This window comes from Phocoena sinus, chromosome 8 (assembly GCF_008692025.1).
Source record: "Phocoena sinus isolate mPhoSin1 chromosome 8, mPhoSin1.pri, whole genome shotgun sequence".
Classification (NCBI taxonomy): domain Eukaryota; kingdom Metazoa; phylum Chordata; class Mammalia; order Artiodactyla; family Phocoenidae; genus Phocoena; species Phocoena sinus.
Window position 1 is genome coordinate 78773216 of NC_045770.1, and position 25948 is coordinate 78799163.

General features: G+C 37.5%; 1 protein-coding gene across 1 annotated transcript in view; it reads left to right on the forward strand.

The window, feature by feature from the left end:
* ANO3 (anoctamin 3) overlaps positions 1 to 25948 on the forward strand; it is a 440374-nt gene that overhangs the window by 331455 nt on the left and 82971 nt on the right. Inside the window, 4 exon segments of the mRNA XM_032640382.1 lie at positions 5663 to 5784; positions 10397 to 10531; positions 18295 to 18391; positions 25359 to 25419. Of these exon segments, the coding sequence (XP_032496273.1) occupies positions 5663 to 5784; positions 10397 to 10531; positions 18295 to 18391; positions 25359 to 25419 (415 nt within the window).

Genomic DNA, 25948 nt, shown 5'->3' on the forward strand with positions numbered 1-25948 from the left:
TTTAAAGCTTGTGTTTCCTTATTTATTTTCATTTTGGATGATCTGTCCACTAGTGAAAGTGGGGTGTTAAAGTCCCCTACTATGAATGTGTTACTGTTGATTTCCCCTTTTATGGCTGTTAGTATTTTCCTTATGTATTGAGGTGCTCCTATGTTGGGTGCATAAATATTTACAATTGTTATATCTTCTTCTTGGATCGATCCCTTGATCATTATGTAGTGTCCTTCTTTGTCCCTTCTAATAGTCTTTATTTTAAGGTCTATTTTGTCTGATATGAGAATTGCTACTCCAGCTTTCTTTTGGTTTCCATTTGCATGGAATATCTTTTTCCATCCCCTTACTTTCAGTCTGTATGTGTCTCTAGGTCTGAAGTGGGTCTCTTTTAGGCAGCATATATATGGGTCTTGTTTTTGTATCCATTCAGCCAGTCTGTGTCTTTTGGTGGGAGCATTTAATCCATTTACATTTAAGGTAATTATCGATATGTATGTTCCTATTACCATTTTCTTAATTGTTTTGGGTTTGTTATTGTAGGTCTTTTCCTTCTCTTGTGTCTCTGGCCTAGAGAAGTTCTTTTGGCATTTGTTGTAAAGCTGGTTTGGTGGTGCTGAACTCTCTCAATTTTTGCTTGTCTGTAAAGGTTTTAATTTCTCCATCAAGTCTGAATGAGATCCTTGCTGGGTAGAGTAATCTTGGTTGTAGGTTTTTCTCTTTCATCACTTTAAATATGTCCTGCCAGTCCCTTCTGGCTTGCAGAGTTTCTGCTGAAAGATCAGCTGTTAACCTTATGGGGTCCCTTGTGTGTTATTTGTTGTTTTTCCCTTGCTGCTTTTAATATGTTTTCTTTGTATTTAATTTTTGACTGTTTGATCAATATGTGTCTTGGTGTATTTCTCCTTGGATTTATCCTGTATGGGACTCTCTGTGCTTCCTGGACTTGATTAACTATTTCCTTTCCCATATTAGGCAAGTTTTCAACTATAATCTCTTCAAATGTTTTCTCAGTCCCTTTCTTTTTCTCTTCTTCTTCTGGAACCCCTATAATTCGAATGTTGGTGTGTTTAATGTTGTCCCAGAGGTCTCTGAGACTGTCCTCAGTTCTTTTCATTCTTTTTTCTTTATTCTGCTCTGCAGTAGTTATTTCCAGTATTTTACCTTCCAGGTCACTTATCTGTTCTTCTGCCTCAGTTGTTCTGCTATTGATCCCATCTAGAGTATTTTTACTTTCATTTATTGTGTTGTTCATCGTTGCTTGTTTCATCTTTAGTTCTTCTAGGTCCTTGTTAAATGTTTCTTGCATTTTCTCTATTCTATTTCCAAGATTTTGGATCATCTTTACTGTCATTATTCTGAATTCTTTTTCAGGTAGACTGCCTATTTCCTCTTCATTTGTTAGGTCTGGAGGGTTTTAATCTTGCTCCATCTGCTGTGTGTTTTTCTGTCTTCTCATTTTGCTTATCTTACTGTGTTTGGGGTCTCCTTTTTGCAGGCTGCAGGTTCGTAGTTCCCGTTGTTTTTGGTGTCTGTCCCCAGTTTAAAGTTGGTTCAGTGGGTTGTGTAGACTTCCTGGTGGAGGGGACTAGTGCCTGTGTTCTGGTGGATGAGGCTGGATCTTGTCTTTCTGGTGGGCAGGTCCACGTCTGGTGGTGTGTATTGGGGTGTCTGTGGACTTATTATGATTTTAGGCAGCCTCTCTGCTGATGGGTGGGCTTGTGTTCCTGTCTTGCTAGTTGTTTGGCATAGGGTGTCCAGCACTGTAGCTTGCTGATCGTTGAGTGAAGGTGGGTGCTGGTGTTGAGATGGAGATCTCTGGGAGAGTTTCGCTGTTTGATACTATGTGGAGCCGGGAGGTCTCTTTTGGACCAGTGTTCTGAAGTTGGCTCTCCCACCTCAGAGGCACAGCACTGACTCCTGGCTGTAGCACCAAGAGCCTTTCATCCACATGGCTCAGAATAAAAGGGAGAAAAAGAAGAAAGAAAGAGCGAGAGAGAGAGAGAGAGAGAGAGGAAGGAAGGAAGGAAGGAAGAAGATAAAATAAAATAAAGTAAGATAAAATAAAGTTATTAAAATCAAAAATAATTATTAAGAAAAAAAATTTTTAAAATAAAGAAAGAAAACGGACGGATAGAACCCTAGGACAAATGGTGAAAGCAAAGCTATACAGACAAAATCTCACACAGAAGCATACACATACACACTCACAAAAAGAGGAAAAGGGGAAAAAATCATAAATCTTGCTGTCAAAGTCCACCTCCTCAATTTGGGATGGTTCGTTGTCTATTCATGTATTCTACAGATACAGGGTAAATCAAGTTGATTGTGGAGCTTTAATCCGCTGCTTCTGAGGCTGCTGGGAGAGATATCCCTTTCTCTTCTTTGTTAGCACAGCTCCCACGGCTCAGCTTTGGATTTGGCCCCGCCTCTGCGTGTAGGTTGCCAGAGGGCGTCTGTTCTTTGCTCAAACAGGACGGGGTTAAAGGATCAGCTGACTCCTATATTCTTTTTAAGGCAGTTATACATTTTAAAATAAGAACAGGGTCTTTAGAGGTTTAATGTGTGTGTTTTCAAAGCCCATCAGTCTTTCTTTTTTTAAAGGCTAAGAACTCATAGGACATAACCCTTATACCTGAGGAATTCAGTCTAGTATAACTGATAAAGATAAAATGTATTGAGCACTTCCTGTCTGGTACTGAGCTAAACGTTTCATATGGACTATCTCATTTAACCTTTGCAACAACCCTTTTAGATAGGCAATAATATTAACTCTGTTTTATAGATAGATAATTAAGGCAGAGAAAGGTTAAGTATTAAAGACACAGTTTTGAGCCCAGGAAGCCAGACTCCAATGCTTCTATTCGTTATGGCATACCTACTTATATTAGGAATAGAAATAATGATAACAGATAATGTGTTAGAGTGTTTCATGCAACAGGTCCCGTGCATGGGTTTTCCCACTCATCTGACAATAACTTTGGAGGGGAGATATTATTATTTTTCCATTGCAGAGATGCAGAAGCAAGGTGCAGAGAAATTAAACACCATGTCAAATATGACCTAGTCAGTAAGTGGTAAACTGTTCAGTGGCAAACGTGAGTCCCTGGGAGAGCTTCTGTAGCACAGGAAGGTTTGTTTTGTTCTCTAAGTAATTTTGTTTACCTAACTAGGCTGTGTTCTGACAGTTTATTTGATAGTTTCTTGTATGAAATTTGGAAACTATTGGGAATAGGTTGTAAATAATAGTCATTTTCCCGTTTATTCTTATAACTTATTAGAAGTACTAGTATATGGTATACATACACAAAACGACTGGAAAACAATATTGATGAAATACAAGTAACGAAAACAAAGCAGCAAGTCAATAAAATGGACTCAGGAATTTTCTATCAATTTTAAAGACTACTACTTGAAGAAAGAAAAACAAGACTTATTTAGAGGAAAATGGAGTCAGTGGCACTGACTATAATTTGAATAAGGACAGACACAGTTTAGACCTCCTTCTTCCTTAATGCAGGAGTATTATTAGTATCGGTCTCACACTTTGCACCCACAGCTGAGATTTATTTTTTACTTACAAAAGAGACAGTAGCTAGAGGGAAGAAAGAGACATGTCCAGTGAAATTTGGCATGACAAAGAAGAAAGAAAGGGAAGAAGGAGAATATATATATGAGAAAGAGTTTGCCTAAAATGTTGATGGAATTGATAATCCCATCAATTATGAATAGTGGAGACAGTAGAAAAGTGTGTCAGTTGGAGGAAGGGGCCGATCATGGAGGTGGTGGGGATCACTGAGTGTACATAGTCCTCTGAAAAGGGATGAGAATGCATGGGTGGGCAAGAGTCAGAGCATTATGGTTGATTGAGGTTACTGAGTCAAGTCAGAACAATGAGGTACTACGGATCTAAAGCTTAGTGCCTAAAACCCAGGAGATGCCTATGTCTGACTGGGAAGGCTGGGAAGGAAAGTCATGTATTTTAGGATTATCAGAAATACATGAAAGAAACCTGAGATTTTGGTTCACCTTCCCTTACCTTCCCAATCTCAGGGCAGGCTACCTTAACAAGTCAGTCCAGTTTCACAAGCAAACAAACTTTTCTCAAGTGGATGTCTTAGAATCTTGATCTTTACTTTCATCTCCTTAGCTTCCAATCGTTAGGTTTTAAACACTTTGGGCTCCCTTAGGGAAGACTGCTCTTCCACCCTTACCTAATTAACTTATCTATTTTCTTAGAAAGCCAGAGGCAAAGTCCATATGTGTCTCTCATTTCAGCCTTGAGGCACCTACAGACCATGATTCAAGGTGCCATCTTTCTTCATAGGAACTCACAGCCCTGGTTGTCTGGAACCATAGTTTTGCACTGTTCAATGGCCACAATACAGCAAACACCTAAAATTAACTGACATTATTTTTTTTTTTTTTAATTTTTTTTTGCGGTACGCGGGCCTCTCACTGTTGTGGTCTCTCCCGTTGAGGAGCACAGGCTCCGGATGCGCAGGCTCAGCGGCCATGGCTCACGGGCCCAGCCGCTCCGCGGCATGTGGGATCCTCCCGGACCAGGGCACGAACCTGTGTTCCCTGCATCGGCAGGCGGACTCTCAGCCACTGCGCCGCCAGGGAAGCCCGACTGACATTATTTTTATACTTCTTATGTGGCTGGCACTTTATAGCTATTCTCCAAACGGGCCCTCACAAGATCCCTCTGTATTGGTATCATTAATACTTATCTTATCCTCATCATTTAGGTGAGGTAACTGAGGCATAATTCCACTTGTTTTAAATTTTCATCAAACATTTCATAAAAGTAGAATCACATATTAGAGTGAGCAGAGGGACTTTGTAAAATCCTGTGTCCTAAGTTTTGATTCAGAAAATAAAGTCACTATATCTATTATCATTTTTTTAAATTATAAAAGCAGAGCAGTTCAGCCTTCAGGGAACATGTTCCTCTAATAGGCATATATATTCTATGTTTCTGAAATTGCAACCCATATGACAGATTTTTGAGGGGGGTATAAAGAATTGGAAAACATGCTTCCATTTTTGGAATATCTAACCGGAAGTAAATTTTACAGATTTCAAAACATGAATAACACTGGAGACAGGCCTCTTATACTTAAAAATTTTTTTATTGAAATATAGTTGGTTTACAGTATTATGTCAGTTTCATGCGGACAGCATAGTGATTCTTTGCGGGGGGGTGTCTATATTTGCTGAATGAACATTGACTCTTTCCCTTAGCTTCTATAAATGAAATAAATATTTTCTGGTACTGGATCAATTCTTAAAACAGAATAATGCTCAATTTCTGAACTAAAGATTACAACAATTTCTCTAAATGATGATGAAGATATTGTGTTTATTACAAGACCTTGGGTTCCAAACAATGAAACCTAAAGCTTACTTTAAGTGAAAGGGATCTCATTGGTTTAAAAAAGGGATTTAAGAAAGAATTTTTAAGGAACTATCAGAGTATTTTCAATGAAATATAGATATATAAATGCATTTACTACATCACTTCAGTGATGGACTTATGTTTATAATTTCTGAAGCTTTCAGTAAGTTATTAAATTATTCCCTAAGGAAAAAAAGCAAAAACAATTCCTATTAGTTCAAATTTCACTAAAAGAATAAATATCAATTCATCTTATTTTATTTGTTTCAGGGCGCCTACAAGAGTAACCAGCCCATCAAAACCCATGGACCTCAGAATAACAGACATCTATTATATGAGCGCTGGGCACGCTGGGGAATGTGGTACAAGCATCAGCCCCTGGATTTAATCAGGTACTGGATTGATAACGGAAGACATATTATGCTATTTTGTTATCCTTTTCTTATTATTTTATTTACCCACCAAATCATCTGTATTAGTTAGGGTGTGATTAAGAAAAAAGAAGCCACTGTACGTCTTTTCAATGAAAGGAACTTAATTTAGGGAATCAGTAGCACAGGGGATGGGAAAGCTGAGAAATAAACAGAAATGTGAGGCAACCAGCGATTAACAACAGCAGAAAATTGCTAACAACCCTTAAAGCTGGAGGGAAAATGAGATGAAGTATATTTCAGAGCTTACTACCTGAGCCGTTGGGCAAGAGCTATGCCATCCACGAGTAGGACTACCTGCAGGAAAGTGAAGTGTTGAGAGTCGAGCCACAGAGAATTATGGAGCCATAACAAATTATGGCTGCTCTGGAGACAGCCCTGAGTACAGCCAGGAGAGGAGAAAAGATATGGGCTCTTCCCTTCCTTCCACCTTTGAGACTTCCAGTACCTCCTAGTGTAACTTACCAGCAGCAACTTACAAGTGAATCTATATAATCTACTTTCCCGTGATAACAAATCCAAAGAGGAAAAGGCAGAAAATGGATCTAAGAGCAAAGAGAAAAATGGCCAACATAGCATCTATGCATGTATTTATCCTTCAACAAATACTTAGTGTCTATTCTATTCCAGGAGGTATATCCTAGTAAATAAGTGCTCTCAACTTGAATTAGTCTTGAAATAGTGTTATATTCATGATTTATTTTATTTTGATGGAGAATAATTTGTTCTTATTTTTAAAAATCAGGAAATATATATTAAAAAGGACTTAAGTCCCCAGATAACTAGAAATATTTATAAAGTAAAATAAAAAAAGAGCATTCATATTATAAGGTTATATATGTTGATATTTTGAGCTGTTTATGAAATATAAATATCAAGAATAACTCATAACTATATCAATCATTTTCCCAACAGGAAACTGATAGAACTGATAGAATAGAAGGGGTATTTGAAGAGAATTTAATATGCAGAAGTATAAATAGAATCAAGGGAGCCAACAGATGATAATGAAGCTTCCAGGGACTGGCAAAAGCTGGAAGCTGTTATCAGACCTAGACTTGAAGGGACAAAGGGAGAGAGCAGTTGGCAGAACTTGTTAAAACCTATAATCACAGAAGAAGAAAGTCAGAGTAATAAAAAATACCCCACATCTCTTATCCCTCCTTGTGATCTCCTGCTGGTACCTTCAGTTGGCCAATGAGCCTATCAGGAAGCAAGAAGAAGGAAGAAACATAGGTGATACTATGCAGAGAGGTGAGCCTCCTGGGCACATAGCAGGAAGGAAAAAGGTAGAATGTGGAATGGATGTACAAAGCATACTATCCAACACCAAACCATTTTTATCTCAAACATTAAGTACTTGGGTATATCCAAAATCAAGATGCTTTGATTCTAATTCAATCACGACAAATTATCAGAGTCTTATTTATGCAGGTTAAAGAATAATTGTTTTAGAGATACATGAATACAGTGAGATGTGCTAATTCACAAAACCATATTTAATAGGAATTAAAGTGAAGTTGGGATTTTCAAGCAAGCATTTCAGTGTCAACAGTTCTCCTATCTATAGGAGACATTGCTATTGCTGCCTCAGGTAATTTCACCAAGCAACCTTTATTTTCAATAAATAGGGTGATTCAGCTACTATTACCAATTCTCTAGGTGTTGATTCAGAGGGGAAATTTTGCTTATGAAAATCATGTATTTTGTGTTCAAGTGGCTAAGGGAAGAGATGTGATGAGGGACCCACCCAAGATGAAGGCCGTTAAAGAGTATAGATGGCATTTCAACAGGTGCCTGCTCTCTAGGAACTTTCCTGTTAACAAAGTTGAGATGGCGATGAAGCGTTCAGATTAAACTATACAATCTTGTACATAGCATTTTGTACAAGACCCAGTTTTCTACAATGAGCAGGAAGATTGCCTTAAAATCTGTGACTTTTTAATTATTTGGAGTTACATTGTTCTTAAAACTATACAATTTTGAGGATGTGAGCCTCTTATTGTGTGGCTTCCTGTCCATAGTGAGAGAAAGAGGGTGTCCTGGAATCAGAGTTTTTTTAATATACTTGTGTCACAGATGATGGACACCCACAGGCAAGGCCTGTATTCTCTCCTGCTGAAAAAGGCAGTTCAGTAATAGTGGATGAAAAGTGAGGGACTATCAATTCATTTTATTTTTTATAAACAACCATTCTTGAACATGTGTTTGTGTTTTGTTCTCATTTTAAGAATAGACTTAAAATTTAGTAGCCAATGCCTATCTTCATTTCAATCTATTTTTCCATGGGAAATACTGGAATCTGGAAAGAATACATTTAAAAAATGGTCAACTACGAAACCTGCTCAACAAAATAGCTGTGTGGTTTTTTTTCAATGTTTCCCAATAGGCACCAGAAGGATTTAAATTTAAAAACTAAGTGAAATGATTCTCTCTAAAAGAGGTCAACTTAACATTTGTTTTTATAATAGAAGTTTTTTATGATAGAAGTTACTTCAGCAGTAGAATCCTATCATCAAATGAAATGTCACATAGGACACCAGTATATAAAACATGAAAGTGACGGTGGGTGAAGTGTGATGGGGTGACACCAATAGCAACCCCCTGTTCCTCCTTGCCCTGTCATCGTTTTAAAGAAATTTAAGGAACACCTAGAGATCCTAAAAGATTGTGACTTCCCACGTTCTAGGTTAAGGACATTTTCATTAGCCTTCTTTGCCTGGAACTAGCTTCTTCTCATGAAACAGATCTGAAATCTGCTGTAACTTAGGTAATTATACTCCTGTCACATAACATTATTGCCCCTCTTAACCTTCAACAATGTATGATTTAAAATCTTGGTATAATGCTTTCCATATAAGGGGGTCTGTCTGTGCAGTCCTTTATAGTCATCGTTATAAAAATGTTAGTAATATGTGCCCAAACCCTACTCCACCCCACAGAACACTTGTTTAAAGGAACAAGTGGCTATATTAGAATAACTGTTAATATTATAAGCTTCGTCTCAGAGTAGAACACTGTCAGTATATAAGAAATGAATAGACTATTGATCTGTCTCCTAGGAGAAATAAATGAAAAAACAAAAAAATTAGGTAAATGATGCTCAGTGGAGGACAGCTCCATGTCTACGCTTGGTAGAATACGTACAAATTTTAGTTGGCACAATACAGAGAATGGAGTAGAAAGAATGATTTTCAGAGAGAGAAGTCTTGTTAAGGAAAAACAAATAACAAGAGAATTTTCTTCCCAGCAAGAATTTTTGCACAGAGAGGTATTCCCAAATGAACTGTAAAACACCAATCTTTAAAACTAGTGCTGGGACAAACACCAGTACAGAATTCAAGAAATTATTATTTTTTACCAGAGCTGTATAAACTGTGACAGTTAACTATTGGCAGTAGATTCGGTGAAGAAAGAACAACTGAGTGGTCATCAGAACTGCCTTATTCATCTGCTACTTCCATATAAATTATGTTAATAAGCTGAAGGGAAATAAAATGCATTCATTCCCTTCACTTCTTTCAATAAAACACTTCCTGTGGTGGGTGCTAATGAAACAGGACACAGGTCCACTTTCAAGCAGCTTGCATTCTGATGGGGAGGGAGAGGAATAAGGGAGTGACAGGTAATTGTCATAAAGTTTTACAAGTTTAAGACACTGAAACACGTGTGAAGGGAATGTGATAGCAAGAGCAGGGACGTCTAACCCAGGTTTGAAGTGAAATCAGGGCAGGCTTCCCAGGAGAAGTGATATAAAGTACAGGATAAGTACAAGCCAGACAGGAGAAGAGGGTGAAATGTAATATTCCAAAGTAAGGGAACAGCATAAACCAAGGAATCGTGTGCTCCAGGAACAGCAGAGTTGAACTTTGTTGAGGAAGATGTGTGACACGGTTGTGCAGATTGTGTCTGGCATAAGGGAGTCAGGCCAAGGGTGCAGACAGAGACAGAAATCAAGTCTGCTTTCAGCAGCTACCTAGAGGGAGATGTTTTTCTAATTTACGCCAAAGCAATATGGTTTAGCACAGCTTTGTGTAAGGAAAACAAAAAGGGATTCTACTAGGAGGATGAAGAAAAGCAAGACCTGGCTTATAAAAAGAAAGAAATAAACATACTCCGATAATAAATAAAATAAAATGACTCCTATAATGACAATGTTTAATGATAAACAATATCACCATTATTGGATTCATTAATGAGCGAGACTATTAAGACACCCCGGATGGGGCTTCCCTGGTGGCGCAGTGGTTGAGAGTCCGCCTGCTGATGCAGGGGACACGGGTTCATGCCCCGGTCCGGGAAGATCCCACATGCCGCGGAGCAGCTGGGCCCGTAAGCCATGGCCGCTGAGCCTGAGCGTCCTGAGCCTGTGCTCCGCAACGGGAGAGGCCACAACAGTGAGAGGCCTGCGTACCACAAAAAAAAAAAAAAAAAAAAAAAGACACCCCGGATGAAGCGCAGGAGGAACTGAGCCAGTATAGTCAATTGTCCATCTGAAATTGACTAGGTGTGACATCGCTATTTGTAGTGTCACTTACGTTGCCTTAAGCTAAGGATTTGCTTTCTCATGCAGGCTATACTTTGGTGAGAAGATTGGGCTATACTTTGCTTGGCTGGGGTGGTATACTGGAATGCTGATTCCTGCAGCTATTGTTGGCTTGTGTGTTTTCTTCTATGGAATATTAACAATGAATGCAAGTCAAGTAAGGTAAGCTATCAACAGACTTATTAAAAAAATTTGGCCTTTCTTCTGATTGGATGAAAGCTTTATAGTAATGCTGACTATAAAAGCGAGTTATGGTACTAAATTTATTTGCTTGTTTTTGTTTTTGCAGGGGAGAAGCACTATAAAAAGGTTATTTCTATATTTTTATATGCAAAGTCTCTTGGATAAATTCTAAGACTGTTTCTCTTTATGCCAAATGTCTCTTTCAGGTATATCCCACATAATCAATAATTCAGCAATGCAATAGACAGTTCTATATAATTTAAATTTGCATAGTATTTTGTAGTCTTGAATGCTTTCTCAATACATTAATTCAAATAAATATAATAGCTACAGTTCTTTAAACACTTAAGATATACAAAGACTGTCCAGATGCATTGTTTCATTTTATGCAACTTTCATTACCACCTTTGGAGATGAGTATTCCTTTTAGCAGATGAGGGAACCTTACATAGTTAAAGATGTCTAAACAAAATATTCATACCATATAAATCCTACCCTAAGTAGTCTCCTCTCATGAGAACATAAAATCACTTTCTACTTTCTTCTTACTCTCTATGAGAATAGATTTATGAAAGATTTTAGCATCAACTTAAGATATCAAAATGGTAGTAAAATAAGATTTGAGAAACATCAAACATTTATCAGAATGGTGATTTTTCTGTTAAAGTTTAAATGACTCAAGATTTGGATATAGGAACAAAACATTATTATTCAGCAGAGGTAAAAGTCACATTAAAGAATTAAATGAGTTAAAGAATTAATTAAAGAATCCTCTTAACAGCATGTTCTATTTACTACACCACAAGGATTTCATCAAGTTCAACCTTGTATGATGCAATTCAAACTATGAAAAAGTACTTTTCCCCTCCTTAAAAAAAGCTCAGTACTTTTTTTCCCTTCTGGTCCATCTTTTAACCATGGCCTTGCTACTGGGTAGTAATCATGACAGTTAATGGGACCATAAAATGCATTTCCTTGAATATTCTTTATCTATGTGCACATGTATTTGTATAACAATTTTGCCTAAAAGCAAAATATTTTCATTGTCCCAGGGTTGAATCCTATTCCATAACCAAATTCCTTGATTTGGTATCTCAGAATCCCCTTGTTCTTCCTGAAGGCCAAATGGTAATTAGCATGAAAACAAAGAAACACCTACTGTTCAAAAGCATTTCACCTAGTGACAAGTTTATTTCAGAGTTTTGCAAACTCACTACCACTCTGGAAGGCAGCATCTTCCTGGACAAACATGTGCCCACTGGAAATATTCAACCCCCTTTAGGCATTTCTTTATATGATGTTGAATCAGTAACCTCTGAAGCTGAGAAGTGAGATTGTAATTTGGAGTTATAGTGTCTTGAAAATAAAAATACTATATATATATATTTTTTTTTACTACTTCTCTATTCTCTATGAGTTTGGCTTTTTTTTTCTTTCTTTCTTTTTTAAGAGTTCACATATAAAGTGATACCATGCAGTATTTTTCTTTTCTATCTGGCTTATCTCACTTAGTGTAATACCCTCAAAGCCCATGTTGTCACAAGGTGCAAGATTTCCTTCTTTCTCATGGCTGGATACTCTTCTATTTTGTGTGTGTGCGTGTGTGTGTGTGTGTGTGTGTGTGTGTGTGTGTGTATCTCAAATCTTCTTCATCCATTCCTCTGCTGATGGACACAAGTTGTTTACTTATCTTGACTATTGTGAGTAATGGTGCAAAAACATGGGAGTGCATATACCTCTTCAAGATGCTGTTTTCATTTCCTTTGGATATATACCCAGAAGTGGAATTGATTGATTATATGGTAGTTCTATTTTTAATTTTTTAAGGAACTTCCATATTGTTTTCCATAGTAGCTGTACCAACTTACATTTCCATCAACTGTGCACAAGGGTTCACTTTTCTCCACATCCTCACCAACATTTGGGGTTTTTTGTTTTTTGTTGTTGTTGTTTTTGGCAGTGGAAGCGTGGAGTCCTAACCACTGAACTGCCAGGGAATTTACTATTTCTTGTCTTTTGGATAATAGCCACCCTAACAGGTATGAGGTAATATATCATTGTGGTTTTGATTTATATTTCCCTGGTGATTAGTGATGTTGATCACTTTTTTATGTACCTGTTGATTTATGTATCTTCTTTGAAAGAATGTCTATTCAGTTTCTCTGCCTATTTTTTAATCAGATTTTTTTGGTTGCTATTGAGTTGTATGAGTTCTTTATATATTTTAGATGTTAACACTGTATCAGATATATGATTTGCAAATATTTTCTCCCATTTGGTAGATTCCCATTTTTAAAATATTTATTTATTTATTTATTTATTATTTGGCTGTGTCAGGTCTTAGTTGCGGCACACGGGACCTTTTAGTTGTGGCATGTGAACTCTTAGTTGTGGCATGTGGAATCTAGTTCCCTGACCAGGGATTGAACCTGGGCCCCCTGCATTGGGAGCTCAGAGTCTTAGCCGCTGGACCACCAGGGAAGTCCCCTGGTAGATTGCCTTTTAATTTTGTTGATAGCTTCCTTCACTGTGCAGAAGCTTTGTAGTTTGATATAGTCACTCTTAATTATTTTTGCTTTTGTTGCCTTTACTTTTGGTGTCAAATCCTAAAAATCATTGCCAAGATTGATTTCGTAGTTTTACAGTTTCAGGTTTTAAATTTACATCTTTAATCTATTTTGGGTTAATTTTTGTGTATGGTGGAAGATACATAGGTTCATTCTTTTACATGTGGATATCCAGTTTTCCCACCACCATTTATTGAAGAGACTATCCTTTCCCCATTGAGTATGCTTGGCTTTTTGTCGAAAATTGACCATATATACATGGGCTTATTTATGGTTTCTCTATTCTGTTCCATTGATCTATGTACCTGTTTTTATGCCAATATGTACTCTTTTGATTACTATAGCTTTATAATATTGTTTGAAATCATGGGGTGTGATGCCTCCAGCTTTGTTCTTTCTCAAGATTGCTTTGGCTATTTGGGATTTTTGTGGTTTCATAAAAATGTTAAGATAGGTTTTTCTATTTCTGTGAAAATACTATTGAAATTCTGATAGAGATTGCACTTAATCTGTAGATCTTTTGGGGTAGTACGGACATTTCAAAGTGTGAAATTTTCTAATCCATGAGCACAGAATATCTTTCCATTTATTTTTGTCTTCTTCAATTTCTTTTGCAAACATCTTATAGTTTTCAATGTATAGACCTTTCACCACCTTGGCTAAATTTAATCCTAAATATTTTATTCTTTTTGATGTCATTGTAAATGGTATTGTTTTCTTAATTTCTCTTTTTGATAGCTTTTTGTTAGTATATAGAAACACAACTGATACTTGTATACTGACTTTTTTATCCTGCAACTTTACTGAATTCATGTGTTAGTTATAGAGTTTTTTGATAGTCTTTAGGGTTTTAGAAAAAAATGGTCTTTTAAAATGAATTGACAAAAGCAGAAAATGATTTTTAGGCAGTTAGCTACTGTTCAAATTGGTTCCATGGAGAACATATTCACAAAGTTTTCCCATGTGGTGTAGACTTCCTCCTCCAGGCTTACAAAGCTGAAAATGAACAAAAGGCAATGAAAGGAATAGATTTTCTGTTCCTATTGATTTACGTGCCAATGAAGTAAATTAGGCTTCTTTTGTATGAGATAAGTATTCTTTAACCTTTAGCACAAGGAGTGTTTTAAAAGGCTCTAGCAAACTCTTTTCTTCTATGCTTTGTGGTATTATATTACTGCTACTTCTGTCACACTGTAATTAAGATCCTGTCAGACTTTCTATTCTAAACTAAGATAAGCATCACTGAATATCTTGACTTTCAAAATTTCATGGGACTGAATTTTTCCATTCAAGGTGTCAGACATGGTTAAGTCTTAGGTGTTATCATGGCGAGTGAGTGGAGGACATAGGGCTTTTATTTTGAGTTGCTTTGTTTTAGTTCTGTTTTAAGCTCTTTTTTTGTTTATTGCAAGGTAACAAAATGTTGAAAAGCTGAAGATTGGGTTGTATTATGTTTCTACCAGCTATGTTCACGTGAATTAATGTCATATTTCTTACCTGCTCTGCAGTTAATTGTAGAATTACATGAAAATCATGTTATAGATTATTTATTGTATGTATCTGTGAATGTATATATGTATGTATATATTTACATGCACATTGGTCTTATACAATCAAAGGTGGTCAGTTTTGTGCCATGTAGAGCATATATCATAGCAATATAAAAATGAACAAGCAGGTAGATATGGTGCCTGCTTCTCAGGCTTTGGGTTTCAGGTCTGGGACAAAGGGCAGAAACAACTCTCCGGCCCATTCTTGCCTCTTTGGCATGAGAACTCTGTATTTGGTCCTCAGTACTGACCAGCTTTTCAAAAGCTGTTACATCCTAAAGGGCCTCTCAAATCCTCTCCTGACAACATCCTTAGCAATAAGGTCTTCTTCCATTTATCAAGTGCCTATGATGTGCCAGGCACATTATCAATATTCATTACATAATATCCCAGTTGCATATTATCTCCAACTGGAGATGAAGAAATTGATCCTCAGAGAGGTAGGTGACTTAGGAGGAAATATCTAGTAAGTTTAAACCTATATCTGATTTTTTTAAATTGTGATAAGAACACTTAACATGAGATCTACCCCCTTCACAAATTTTTAAGTGCACTACAGTATTGTTAACTACAGGCACGATGTCGTTTGTACAGCACGTCTCTAGAACTTACTCATCTTACATAATTGACACTTTATACCCATTGAACAGCAACTCTCCATTTCCCTCTCCCTTACCCCCTAGGAACCACCATTCTACTCTGCTTCTATGAGTGTGTTTTTTCAAGATACCTAATATAAGTGGAATTATGCAGTATTTGTTCTGTGCTGGCTTATTTCACTTAACATAATGTCCTCCAGGTTCATCCATATTGTTGCATATGGCAGAATTTCCTTCTATTCTTAAGGCTGCATAATATTCTATTGTATGTCAATTCCACCATTTTTTTATCCATCCATCTGTGGATGGACATTTGGGTTATTTCCATATTTTGGCTATTGTGAATAATGTGGCAGTGAACAAGGGAGTGTAGATATCTCTTTGAGATTCCGATTTCTGTTCCTTTAGATATATACCCAGAGGTGGGATTGCTGGATTAAATGGTAGTTATGTTTTTAAGTTTTTGAGGAACCTCTGTGTTGTTTTTCATAGTGGCGGTACCAATTTATAGTCCCACCAACGATATTCAAGTGTTCTAAATATTCCACATCCTTGCCAACACTTGCTACTTTTATTTTGTTTGTTTTGTTTGATAATAACAATCACAACAGGTATGAGGTAATACCTTGTGATTTGATTTGCTTTTCCCTGATGATTATATCTGATTGTAAAATCCATGCTTTACTCATGCTTCCATACTGCCTTCCTTTAAACCTACTTTCATATTACCACATTTCCCCAAAATGGACATCACCAAGTGTCTTATTCTGTGCTTTGTCAGGTTAACAGGATTACAGGAAGCATCAAGACCCTAGAGCAGGTCCAGGCATCCATCCCCAAATGGACAAATTGCTCCCTCCTCCCATATCTTAAATGGGTTGTAATTATCATTCCTTCCAATCAGCCCTTGATGTGTATATCTAACAACAGATATAAGACAAAAGAAAGCCACACTTCAAGCAGTGGTTTGTATTATGAGTTTCTGCAAAAGAAATTAAGAAACACTCAAGTTGGGCACTCTCCCTCCATCTAGTGGTTGAGTAAAGTCAAAGAACTTTGTGATTTCATCTCAAATTCCATATTTTAGGCTAAAAAATACATTAACAAAATTGTTTAATATTTTTTTATGTTACCTATCAAGTTGAACTTTGGACAACTTATAGAAAATGAGTTTGATGATTCCGGAAATAAAAATAAGGCTAGTCTAATGGCTGGGATTCTAGACTGAGTGCTTTGAAACATCTGTGCTTTTTTGTGATCATTTGGAAGGTGGGAAAGATAATATAGTATTAACCAAACTTAATACCATTTTAGTATGAGATTTCAATGCAGGGCACATTATGTCATTCTCAAAACACAGCTAATTATGATAGCAAGCCTATTTTAATAAAAATTTCCTTCAGGAGGAATGTTAATTCTTATTTATACAAATTAGTAATATGACTAAGAGGAGGTATAATTGTCTCTTTGTTTTGAGTTTTTAAAATGTACGTTTTACCTGCTTCCTCCTACTTCACATAGACATTATGATTACTAGCAAGATGATGTGTGTGAAAGTGGGAGAATTATAGTATATATAAGACCTGTTACACCATCATCATTATTAATAAATTAGTTTTTGATAGGAAAGTTCCTCTTAATATGACATAAACTTATCTCTCCTTTAGATGAGTTATAGGTGATGGAGAACTGGACCTAGAATCAGGAAAACCTAAACTCAGTTCCCTAAATTACCTCTTGTTAGCTGTGTGACCTTGAGCAAATCACTTAAATTAAACATCAGTTTCCTCTCAGTTTGGAGATAGTTACCATTGCAGAAGACTGAATTGAGGACTAAACATAATGGACATGGACCCACCTTTGCTTTTTGTAAAGTATTGTATTACTGTATAGCATTATTACTTACTAGTCATTTCCAGTTTGGCTTGAGATTATACACATCAGGCATTTGAAATACACATGCATTATTTTTTGCTTTGAGTGTATACATTTTGAAAACAGCAAATCTTGCTATCAACACTGCCAATTAAACTTTTAATAACAGTTGCATTTCCAGGCATATTTTTAAAAGCCTTTATGTTACTTTCAATATTTCCAAAGCATATTTACTTGGACAATTTAGTTATGGTATCCCTAGTGGGAAAGGGTCAGGTATGACAGATAAAGGCACAAAACATCTTAGAAACAGGTTGCTGTGAACTCTCAGGCTGTGAGGCTTTTGAGAAATTGTTATCGATGCCCTATTCATGTCACAATGTCATCTATAATGTATGCTGAGATTTTTAAAAGATAGCATAGAACTTAAGAGACAAATATTATGAAGTTACATTCTAATAGAGAAGTTACATTCTAATAGAGAATCTCTAATAGAGAAGTTACATTCTAATAGAGAATATTGTATATTTCAGTAAATAAAATCTATGCCATGTTATCGTGACAGTGTGTGTCACGATAAACTTCCTCAGATTTCCAATGAACATAACGCACTGATTGACTGCAGTGGGGGTTATGAAATTATGTGAATTATGGATGCTGTTCATTTTGGTGATTGTAAAGCAACGAGATCCAGGGGAAAGATCGTTAGACCTGAGAAATCAGCAGTCAGATGTGACTCCAGCTCAGCCATGTCCAAGCCTGTGAGCTTGGTTAAAACACCCTCGGTTGTTCCTCACAAGATTATCTTGCATGCCATGAAATCAGGTATAAAAGTGTCCTTGTGACAAAGCCCCACAGGTGCCTCCCAAGTATAAAATATGGCCTATTATCATTACAATATCTTGGCAGAGATTTCTAAAACAAAGAAGCAAACAAACAACTCTGTATCACAAAAATCCTAAAAATTTGAGTTGGAGCCACTGTCTTAAGTTCTTCCTCACCTGTCCACCCCCCACCCCGCCCCGGCCCCAACTATTTCCATTTCTTCTTTTCCTCCCTGCCTTGCTGCTTCCCACAGGGTTGGCCATAGGGGCTGAGTACCTCCTAAACACGGAGGTTCATGCTTTCTTTTTCTTCTTTGATTTCTCAAGCCAAGAAATTTGCAAGGCCACTGAAGTCTTCATGTGCCCTCTCTGTGACAAGAACTGCTCACTGCAGAGACTCAATGAAAGCTGCATTTATGCCAAGGTGAGTGTGGACCCTCACGTTCCTCTCCCTGCCCTCCACTTTTTCTAGGAGGCAGGTAGTAAAAAGTCCTCCAGCAGACCGCTTTTTACCAAAGTTAAATGTTCCCAAGTGTTTCAATATCATTGATATCAATATCATTGACAACTGAGTAAAACATCACTCTGTGGCAATTACAGAAAGAGTAGATTTTATTAGAATATCTTTGTCTTCCTTTGTTTTTATAAGTGTTTATTGCCATCATAGACCTAAAACGTCCACTTGGAATGACATCTAGATTCTTTTTTGGGGGAAGATGATTATTTCCACAGGTAGTGATAAAATTTTTATCTTCCATGAAGACTCCTGAAGTTAAATTACTTCTACTTTTACAGAGAAAATGAAATAACATACCAAAAGCTCTCAAATTGCTGCCTATTAGAATCACCTGAAGGGGGTTTTAAACTCCTGAAGCCCAAGTCACATCCCAGAGCAGTTAAATTAGAATCTTTGGGTTTAGAACCTAGGCATCAGCATAACTTAAAACCTCCCAGGTGATTTCAAGGTACACACAAGTTTGAGAAATGTGTACTTGAATTTTACAGTTACTATTATTCATTTGTAAAATGGTTTTATTAAAGTATAATGAACAGATAATAAAATGTACATATTTGAAGTATATAAGTGAATACATTTTGATTATATATATGCTCCTGTGAAAACATCACCACGATCAAGGTAATGAACATATTCATCACCTCCAAAAGTTTCCTCACGACCTCTTGTCATCTCTGCCTCCCATCCCTCCCAAATTCCACCCCTGTGCTCAGGCAACAAACAGTTTCCTATCATTATAGATAAGTTTGTATTTTCCAGACTGTTATGTAAATGGAATCATACAGTGTGTGATTTTTTTCTGATTTATTTCACCCAACATAATTATTCTGAGATTCATCCATGTCATAACATTTATCAATCATCTTTCTTTATAGCTCAGTAGTATTGCGTTATATGGCTATATCAAAATTTGTTTATCCATCATTTATTAATGATCTTTTGGGTTGTTTTAAGTTGTTACCATTTTAAATAAAGATGCTACAAATGTCTACAAATCTTCATTTAGGCAAGTAGTGTTATTTCTCTTGGGCAAATACCTAGAACAAAATGGCTGGATTATGAGATAGAAAGATGTTTAACCTTCTAAGAAACTTCCAAACTGTTTTCCAAAGTGTCTATACCATTTTACATTTCCACCAGCAATGTATGAGAATTCCAGTTTTCTATATAGTCACTGATTCTCAGGATGGTCTGTCTTTTTAATTCTAACTATTCTAATAGATGTTTAGAGAGATCTCATTGCGGTTTAGTTACTTGAAAAAATATTTGATTCTTTTGGGTCTTGCTTTTAGGATTTGTGAGATGGGCTCACAGCAGTGCTCTTTCTAGCACTCATTTTTCCCCACAATGAAAACAAGATCTTTCTGTGTACTCTACCCAGTGCACTGTGAATAATGAGGATTTCCAGTCTGGCTGGTGGAAACAGGCACTATTCCTGACTCTGTGAGCTTCTGAAACTGTTTCCTCTAATCCTCTCAGGGGGTTCTTTCCTCAGGTAGCCTCCTCACATTAATGCTCACTGTCTGGGTTGTCGCTCTCTGCACCCTGGTGACTACACTTTCAGTGTAGTAACCTGAGGCAATCATAATGCTCACCTCAGTTGTTTCCTGCCTCTTAGGGATCACTGCCTTTCATTGCCTCACATCCAATCTTGAAATCTGTTGCTTTATATATTTGTGCATTCTTTGGTTGTTTTCAGAATGGGGGTAAAATCAATCTCTGTTACTCCATCTTGTTCAGAAGTAGAGGCCTCTATACAATTAACTTTTGACAAGGGTGGATATAAAATAAAAAGCCACTCAGGATCCTACTAGGAGACCAAAACTTAGTAAAATTAGCTTCTGAATTATTTATTTTGAACGCATGGCATGGGAAAAATCTGTTTTGTTTATAATTTAATTTCTAAAATGTGCTCAGTGTTGAATTCTTTTAAATGCTCCACAAAGATGTCTTGTTTGGGGAAGCATTTTCTCAACACTTTTTGCAGAAACCAAGTGTATAGAGTCATTAGATGTAAATACATGTGTTTTTCCCTTTGTCCATGCATTTTAAAGACATATAACAGCCCTAGGGACAGCAACAAATCCGTATATACATATGTTACTTCTACTTGGACAGTTCTAATAAAACACACTGGCATTATCTGAACAGTAAAGCTAAGAATCATATGTGGCAGAGTGATAAAGTGAAGAAACTGTCCAAGGAAACATTAAATCTAGGGGGCCTTTGTCATTGTACAGTATCTACATCCTTCCTTTACTCTGTATAAATTGTATATATAGGGACAGGTATGACTCAGAAAGAATTCACTTGGTAACTATTATAAGGTAGGTGGAAAAGTTAGCTTGCAGAGGAGAATATTGCCTTATGGAACAAAACAAGACATAAAACCCACTACGGTGAAATCTTTAATGTGTCTTGTATTTGTTCCTCTGGCTAAGGTAAAATGTAGCTACTTGGTTTACACCTTAAAAATCAGAATTACTCTTCCTTCATTGAATGAAAATAAACATTCTCTTTTAAAATCAGTTTACATACTTAAACACCTAGAGATTACTGTATGGGCAGTATCAGAAATAAGGGAAGAGATTTTTAGCAAAGAAACAAGGCCACCAATCTAGAATCATCTAGCCTACACCATCACCCAGTGACATCATCTAGGAACTGGTCAATTCCTTATAGAATCAATCACCACTTGTGACAAGTAACAGGAAATTAAACCTGTCATATTTTACTGAAATATGTGTGTGCATGTAATAATTTCCTTAATAATTTCAAGGGTGTGTTTCAGAGAAAATGTGGTCCTGTCATATAATAAAAATTATATTTAAGTACATTAACATTTTCTTTGGTGACTGTTTTCATTTTTAATACTTAAAAGTATGGGAATTAAGAAATATTTTCAATTAACTAATTCAGTGATATTTGCATACTCTTTTCAAAGCACCTGACACCACACTGTCAATTTCCATTATGCTAGGATTTCTCAGTTAAGGTGAAATCATCAGGTACAAGGGTCCTGCATTGTTTTTACATATGATTTTAAAAATGACTCAACCGGGCTTCCCTGGTGGCGCAGTGGTTGAGAGTCCGCCTGCCGATGCAGGGGACACGGGTTCGTGCCCCGGTCTGGGAAGATCCCACATGCCGCGGAGCGGCTGGGCCCGTGAGCCATGGCCGCTGAGCCTGCGCGTCCGGAGCCTGTCCTCCGCAACGGGAGAGGCCACAACAGTGAGAGGCCCGCGTAACGCATTAAAAAAAAAAAAAAAAAAAAAAAAAAAAAATGACTCAACCTTTGAAGTTAGCCTTATTTATAACAGTTATTAGTGTCTGGGGTTTTTTCACTTGTTCAACAAACATTTATCCAATACCTAGAGTGAACCTCAGACTGTATACTGATATTAAGGCTCCAACAGAATTAGGACAGACCATCTTTCTTCTTTAAGAAGTTTCATGGATGAGTCTGCATAAGATTACACATCAGAATCACCTAGAACTTTTGTTAAAAAGCAGATTCCTGGGCCCCACGTCCTGAGATTCAGAATCAGTTGGCCAAGGGCGAGGCTTAGAAATCTGCATGTTAAGAGGCTCCTCAGGTGATTCTGATTTCTAGGACCACATTTAAAAAGCTGTTGCCCTAAATAAGTAATGAGTTGGGGGAGGGGTAAAAAAATGAGGTTGCCATGTTTGGTGTACCTTTGCCCCGGTCCAATGGACGTGGATAGTTACACAGATTTTGCTCTGTCGAAGAATTAGGAGCTAAGGAACTGAGAGTGGGCTGAACTTCAGCCTAAATTCCAAACCCTGCCTCTCCCCACCCCCGCCCCCTGCCCGCCCCCGCTCCCCCCCCCCCCCCCCCCCCCCCCCCCCCCCGTAATCTCCTGGCCCGCAGCGTGGAATCTGCCCAAGAGGCACCTTGTTCACCTTAGCCCAGTGGCAGTTTCCAGAGGCTTAAGTTATTCTGAACCCATGAAACAATTTTAGAAAGAGATCTATCAACTACAGTAGAGGAGACATAGAGTTCAAGCTTCCAACCTAATAAGAAATTTATCTCCTTAAACAATATCCACATTTATTGATTTCCAGCCACACTCAGCTCTGCAAGAGAAATCACATGTCAAAGATAGTGGAGAGGGCTTCCCTGGTGGCGCAGTGGTTGGGAGTCCGCCTGCCGATGCAGGGGACACGGGTTCGTGCCCCGGTCCGGGAAGATCCCACATGCCGCGGAGCAGCTGGGCCCATGAGCCGTGGCTGCTGAACCTGCGCGTGCGGAGCCTGTGCTCCGCAACGGGAGAGGCCACAACTGTGAGAGTCCCGCGTACCGCAAAAAAAAAAAAAAAAAAAAAAAAGATAGTGGAGAATTTGTGCTAAAACACAGCTTTGTTTGAGGCGTAGTTTGCTTCTGTCTTCTTATATTCTGTCTTCTTAACAATGTTGAATATAAAGCTTGTCCAAAGGTTCCCTATGCATAAAAGCAAGCTATTTTTCCAATAAAATGCAAATATACATTTGTAGATCAGACAAGCTTTTTTTTTTTTGCTTTTAGAAAAGTCTGTTACGTTGCTTTGGGATTTTTCTGATCACTCACGATCTAAGCTTGAGCCATCCACACTGTGCTTGACTCTTCCTTCCCCCTCTCCTCCATTTCCATTCAGCAACTCATATCGGCACCCTAAAAAACCCATATCATCGGAAGCTGTAACCACAGGCTTCTAAGTGCTTTTCTTATCTCCACAGTCTCCCCTGTCATAATACACCCCACATGTAATAGTTTAGTGGGTAAAACAATGATTTTATACTTTTACACTCCTCCTCAGGGCAAGTTCTGAAGACTTCCCTAACTCCCATTCTAGCTTTATCTCCCGCTACATGTATGTAATCTCACATTACATCAATATGGTATGTATACCTCACCGTGTCTCGTGGATGTGTTTCTGAAAAGATGATATTTAAATTTACTTAGTTAAAAATGCCTGAAAGATTTGTAAACAAAACTAATAAGAAAAAAAATGAAAAGCTTTTTTAAGGAAAATATTGCATGAACAATGACAAATTATGTCTGTGCAACACAATTGTTGTTAAGTATTGCTTTTTATGTGTCACTTTTCTAAAAACCTGGCTGTTTCTGGAGCAGGGGTAGCCATTATTTCTTGGTGACCTTTACGTCCTCATGTGTGAAGTCTCTGTTCTAACACTCTTAAGAGGCTCTTTCCTGCACTAGGCTTGTTTATAAAGGAAAGCAGACAGCTGTTCAGTTCCTTGGCAGCCGCAGGTATTTCTGTGGGATGCCTTTGGACACAAAAAAGCTGGATTCCCCCGCTGGCTGGAATTTTATCAACTCTGTGAGAGAATTTCTTTGCGGTCCTTTTCTCTGTTGTACATAATATATACTGATGATTGGTGTGAAAACCAAGTCCTATAACATTTTTTAAAAGCCCAAGCCTTAACAGTCTTAGAAGTTTAGAAGCATCTAGGACATTGTGCACCTATCCACCAACTTTCAAAAGCAGCACATCTTTTGTATAATAAAGTTTGCAGTAATGCTACATAATAGGAAAATACATCCCACCTTTATCTGTTTTATATTATTTTACAGTGTGTTCCAGATGTTACAATTAAAATACACATTAATGTTGTTTTATTTATTTATTTATTTATTTATTTATTTATTTATGGCTGTGTTGGCTCTTCGTTTCTGTGCGAGGGCTCTCTCTAGTTGCGGCGAGCGGGGGCCACTCTTCATCACGGTGCGCGGGCCTCTCACTGTTGCGGCCTCTCTTGTTGCGGAGCACAGGCTCCAGACACGCAGGCTCAGTAATTGTGGCTCACGGGGCAGGCTGCTCCGCAGCATGTGGGATCTTCCCAGACCAGGGCTCGAACCCGTGTCCCCTGCATTGGCAGGCAGATTCTCAACCACTGCACCACCAGGGAAGCCCCATTAATGTTGTTTTAATGCACCCATTGAGCAGCCTCTAGACTGGAGACTGAGCAAAGAGGACAACGTTCTACTCCCACTTTCCTTAGAATAATGTTCTTTAGCCCCCAGTTGGCCTCTCACTCCTGTGAGGATAATGCCCCTATTTTCTCTTTAGTTTCTATGGTATTTAAATGGCTGCCAAACATACATTGGCTTGGCTATATTGGTTTAACCTCCCTCACTAATTTATAAATATAGTTAGGGCATTACACAAATAAAAAGAGGCAAAGGTAAATTGAGTTTATACTTTATTAAAATCAAACGATTCTTACAACCCTGAAATGTATATTCAATAATGTTGTATAACTGTACATTGTTCTTTATAAAACTTCAGGTCACGTCTGATTAAAAAACACTTGGACTATATCCTAAATGTCCAGTGATTTATGAAATTTCTTAATGACCCATGGCACATTCTGAAAGACATCAGAGAATAGGGATGGCACTGTGATCCCTTTCCCTTGGAAGTGCTGGATCACTAATGGAATTCTGCATTTTGCAACTCTCCCCAATCCTGGAAGTTTTGCTAACAGGAAGTGCAGCTAGGTGTGCCCTCACTGGAAAGCTAACTTCTTAAAGCTCTCTGTGTAGCTTCTACTTGTGGCCCACAAGTACTTCCTCAGGGTACGAGAACCACTTCTAAGCAGAAATGAAGGCAGAGTCAAAGGGGAAAAGAGAAGAGAAGGGGGGAAATGCTGACTCCTCACCTCTCCCCATGAGAAAATCACATGAAACAGTTGCAGGACCCATGAAAGGATTGCCTATCTTATATTTGAAAACTATAAAATAATGTGATTCCACTGGGAAAAAAAATCAGTAGCACCTAAATGCAAACAGTAATCACTGGATTATTATAACAAAAAGTGTGACTAATACTTTTGTTTGTTTTCCACTAAGGTAACATATCTGTTTGATAATGGAGGGACAGTCTTCTTTGCTATTTTTATGGCAATATGGGGTAAGTATGTTCTTCCATTGCTTACTTCCTGGCCCTCGTTTTCTGAGGCTGTTGCTCTGTTTATTCATACCCACCATACATGCACACACGCAAACACACATACCATGTATCAATTCAACAGTAAAATCTCTTGTGTCATATGCCCTCTTCACACATTCACTGCTTCTTTGGGAATTTAACTCTTGGTTTAATCTTCTAATCCCTAAAGCCTCAACCTTCCTATACTGTGGAGTATATTTTTCCTGCCCAAAACAGGCAGTAATTGAAAACAAACTGAAATATACTAGAATCCAAATTAAGCGTCTTGTATTTTCACTTGTGAAAGTGACACTCAGAAAATGTTTTGTTTGCTTAAGGCTTCCATTATATATTTTTTAACCTTACATTTTATGCACTTAGAGATGCAGAATCTATTCCCTATATGATTGAGCAATAATGTCTAATACAAAATAAATCCTGTTCCTATCCAGCATATTAAAACTGTAAAAGTTATGTATAGGTATATGCATTGGCTGACTTTTTTCACTAA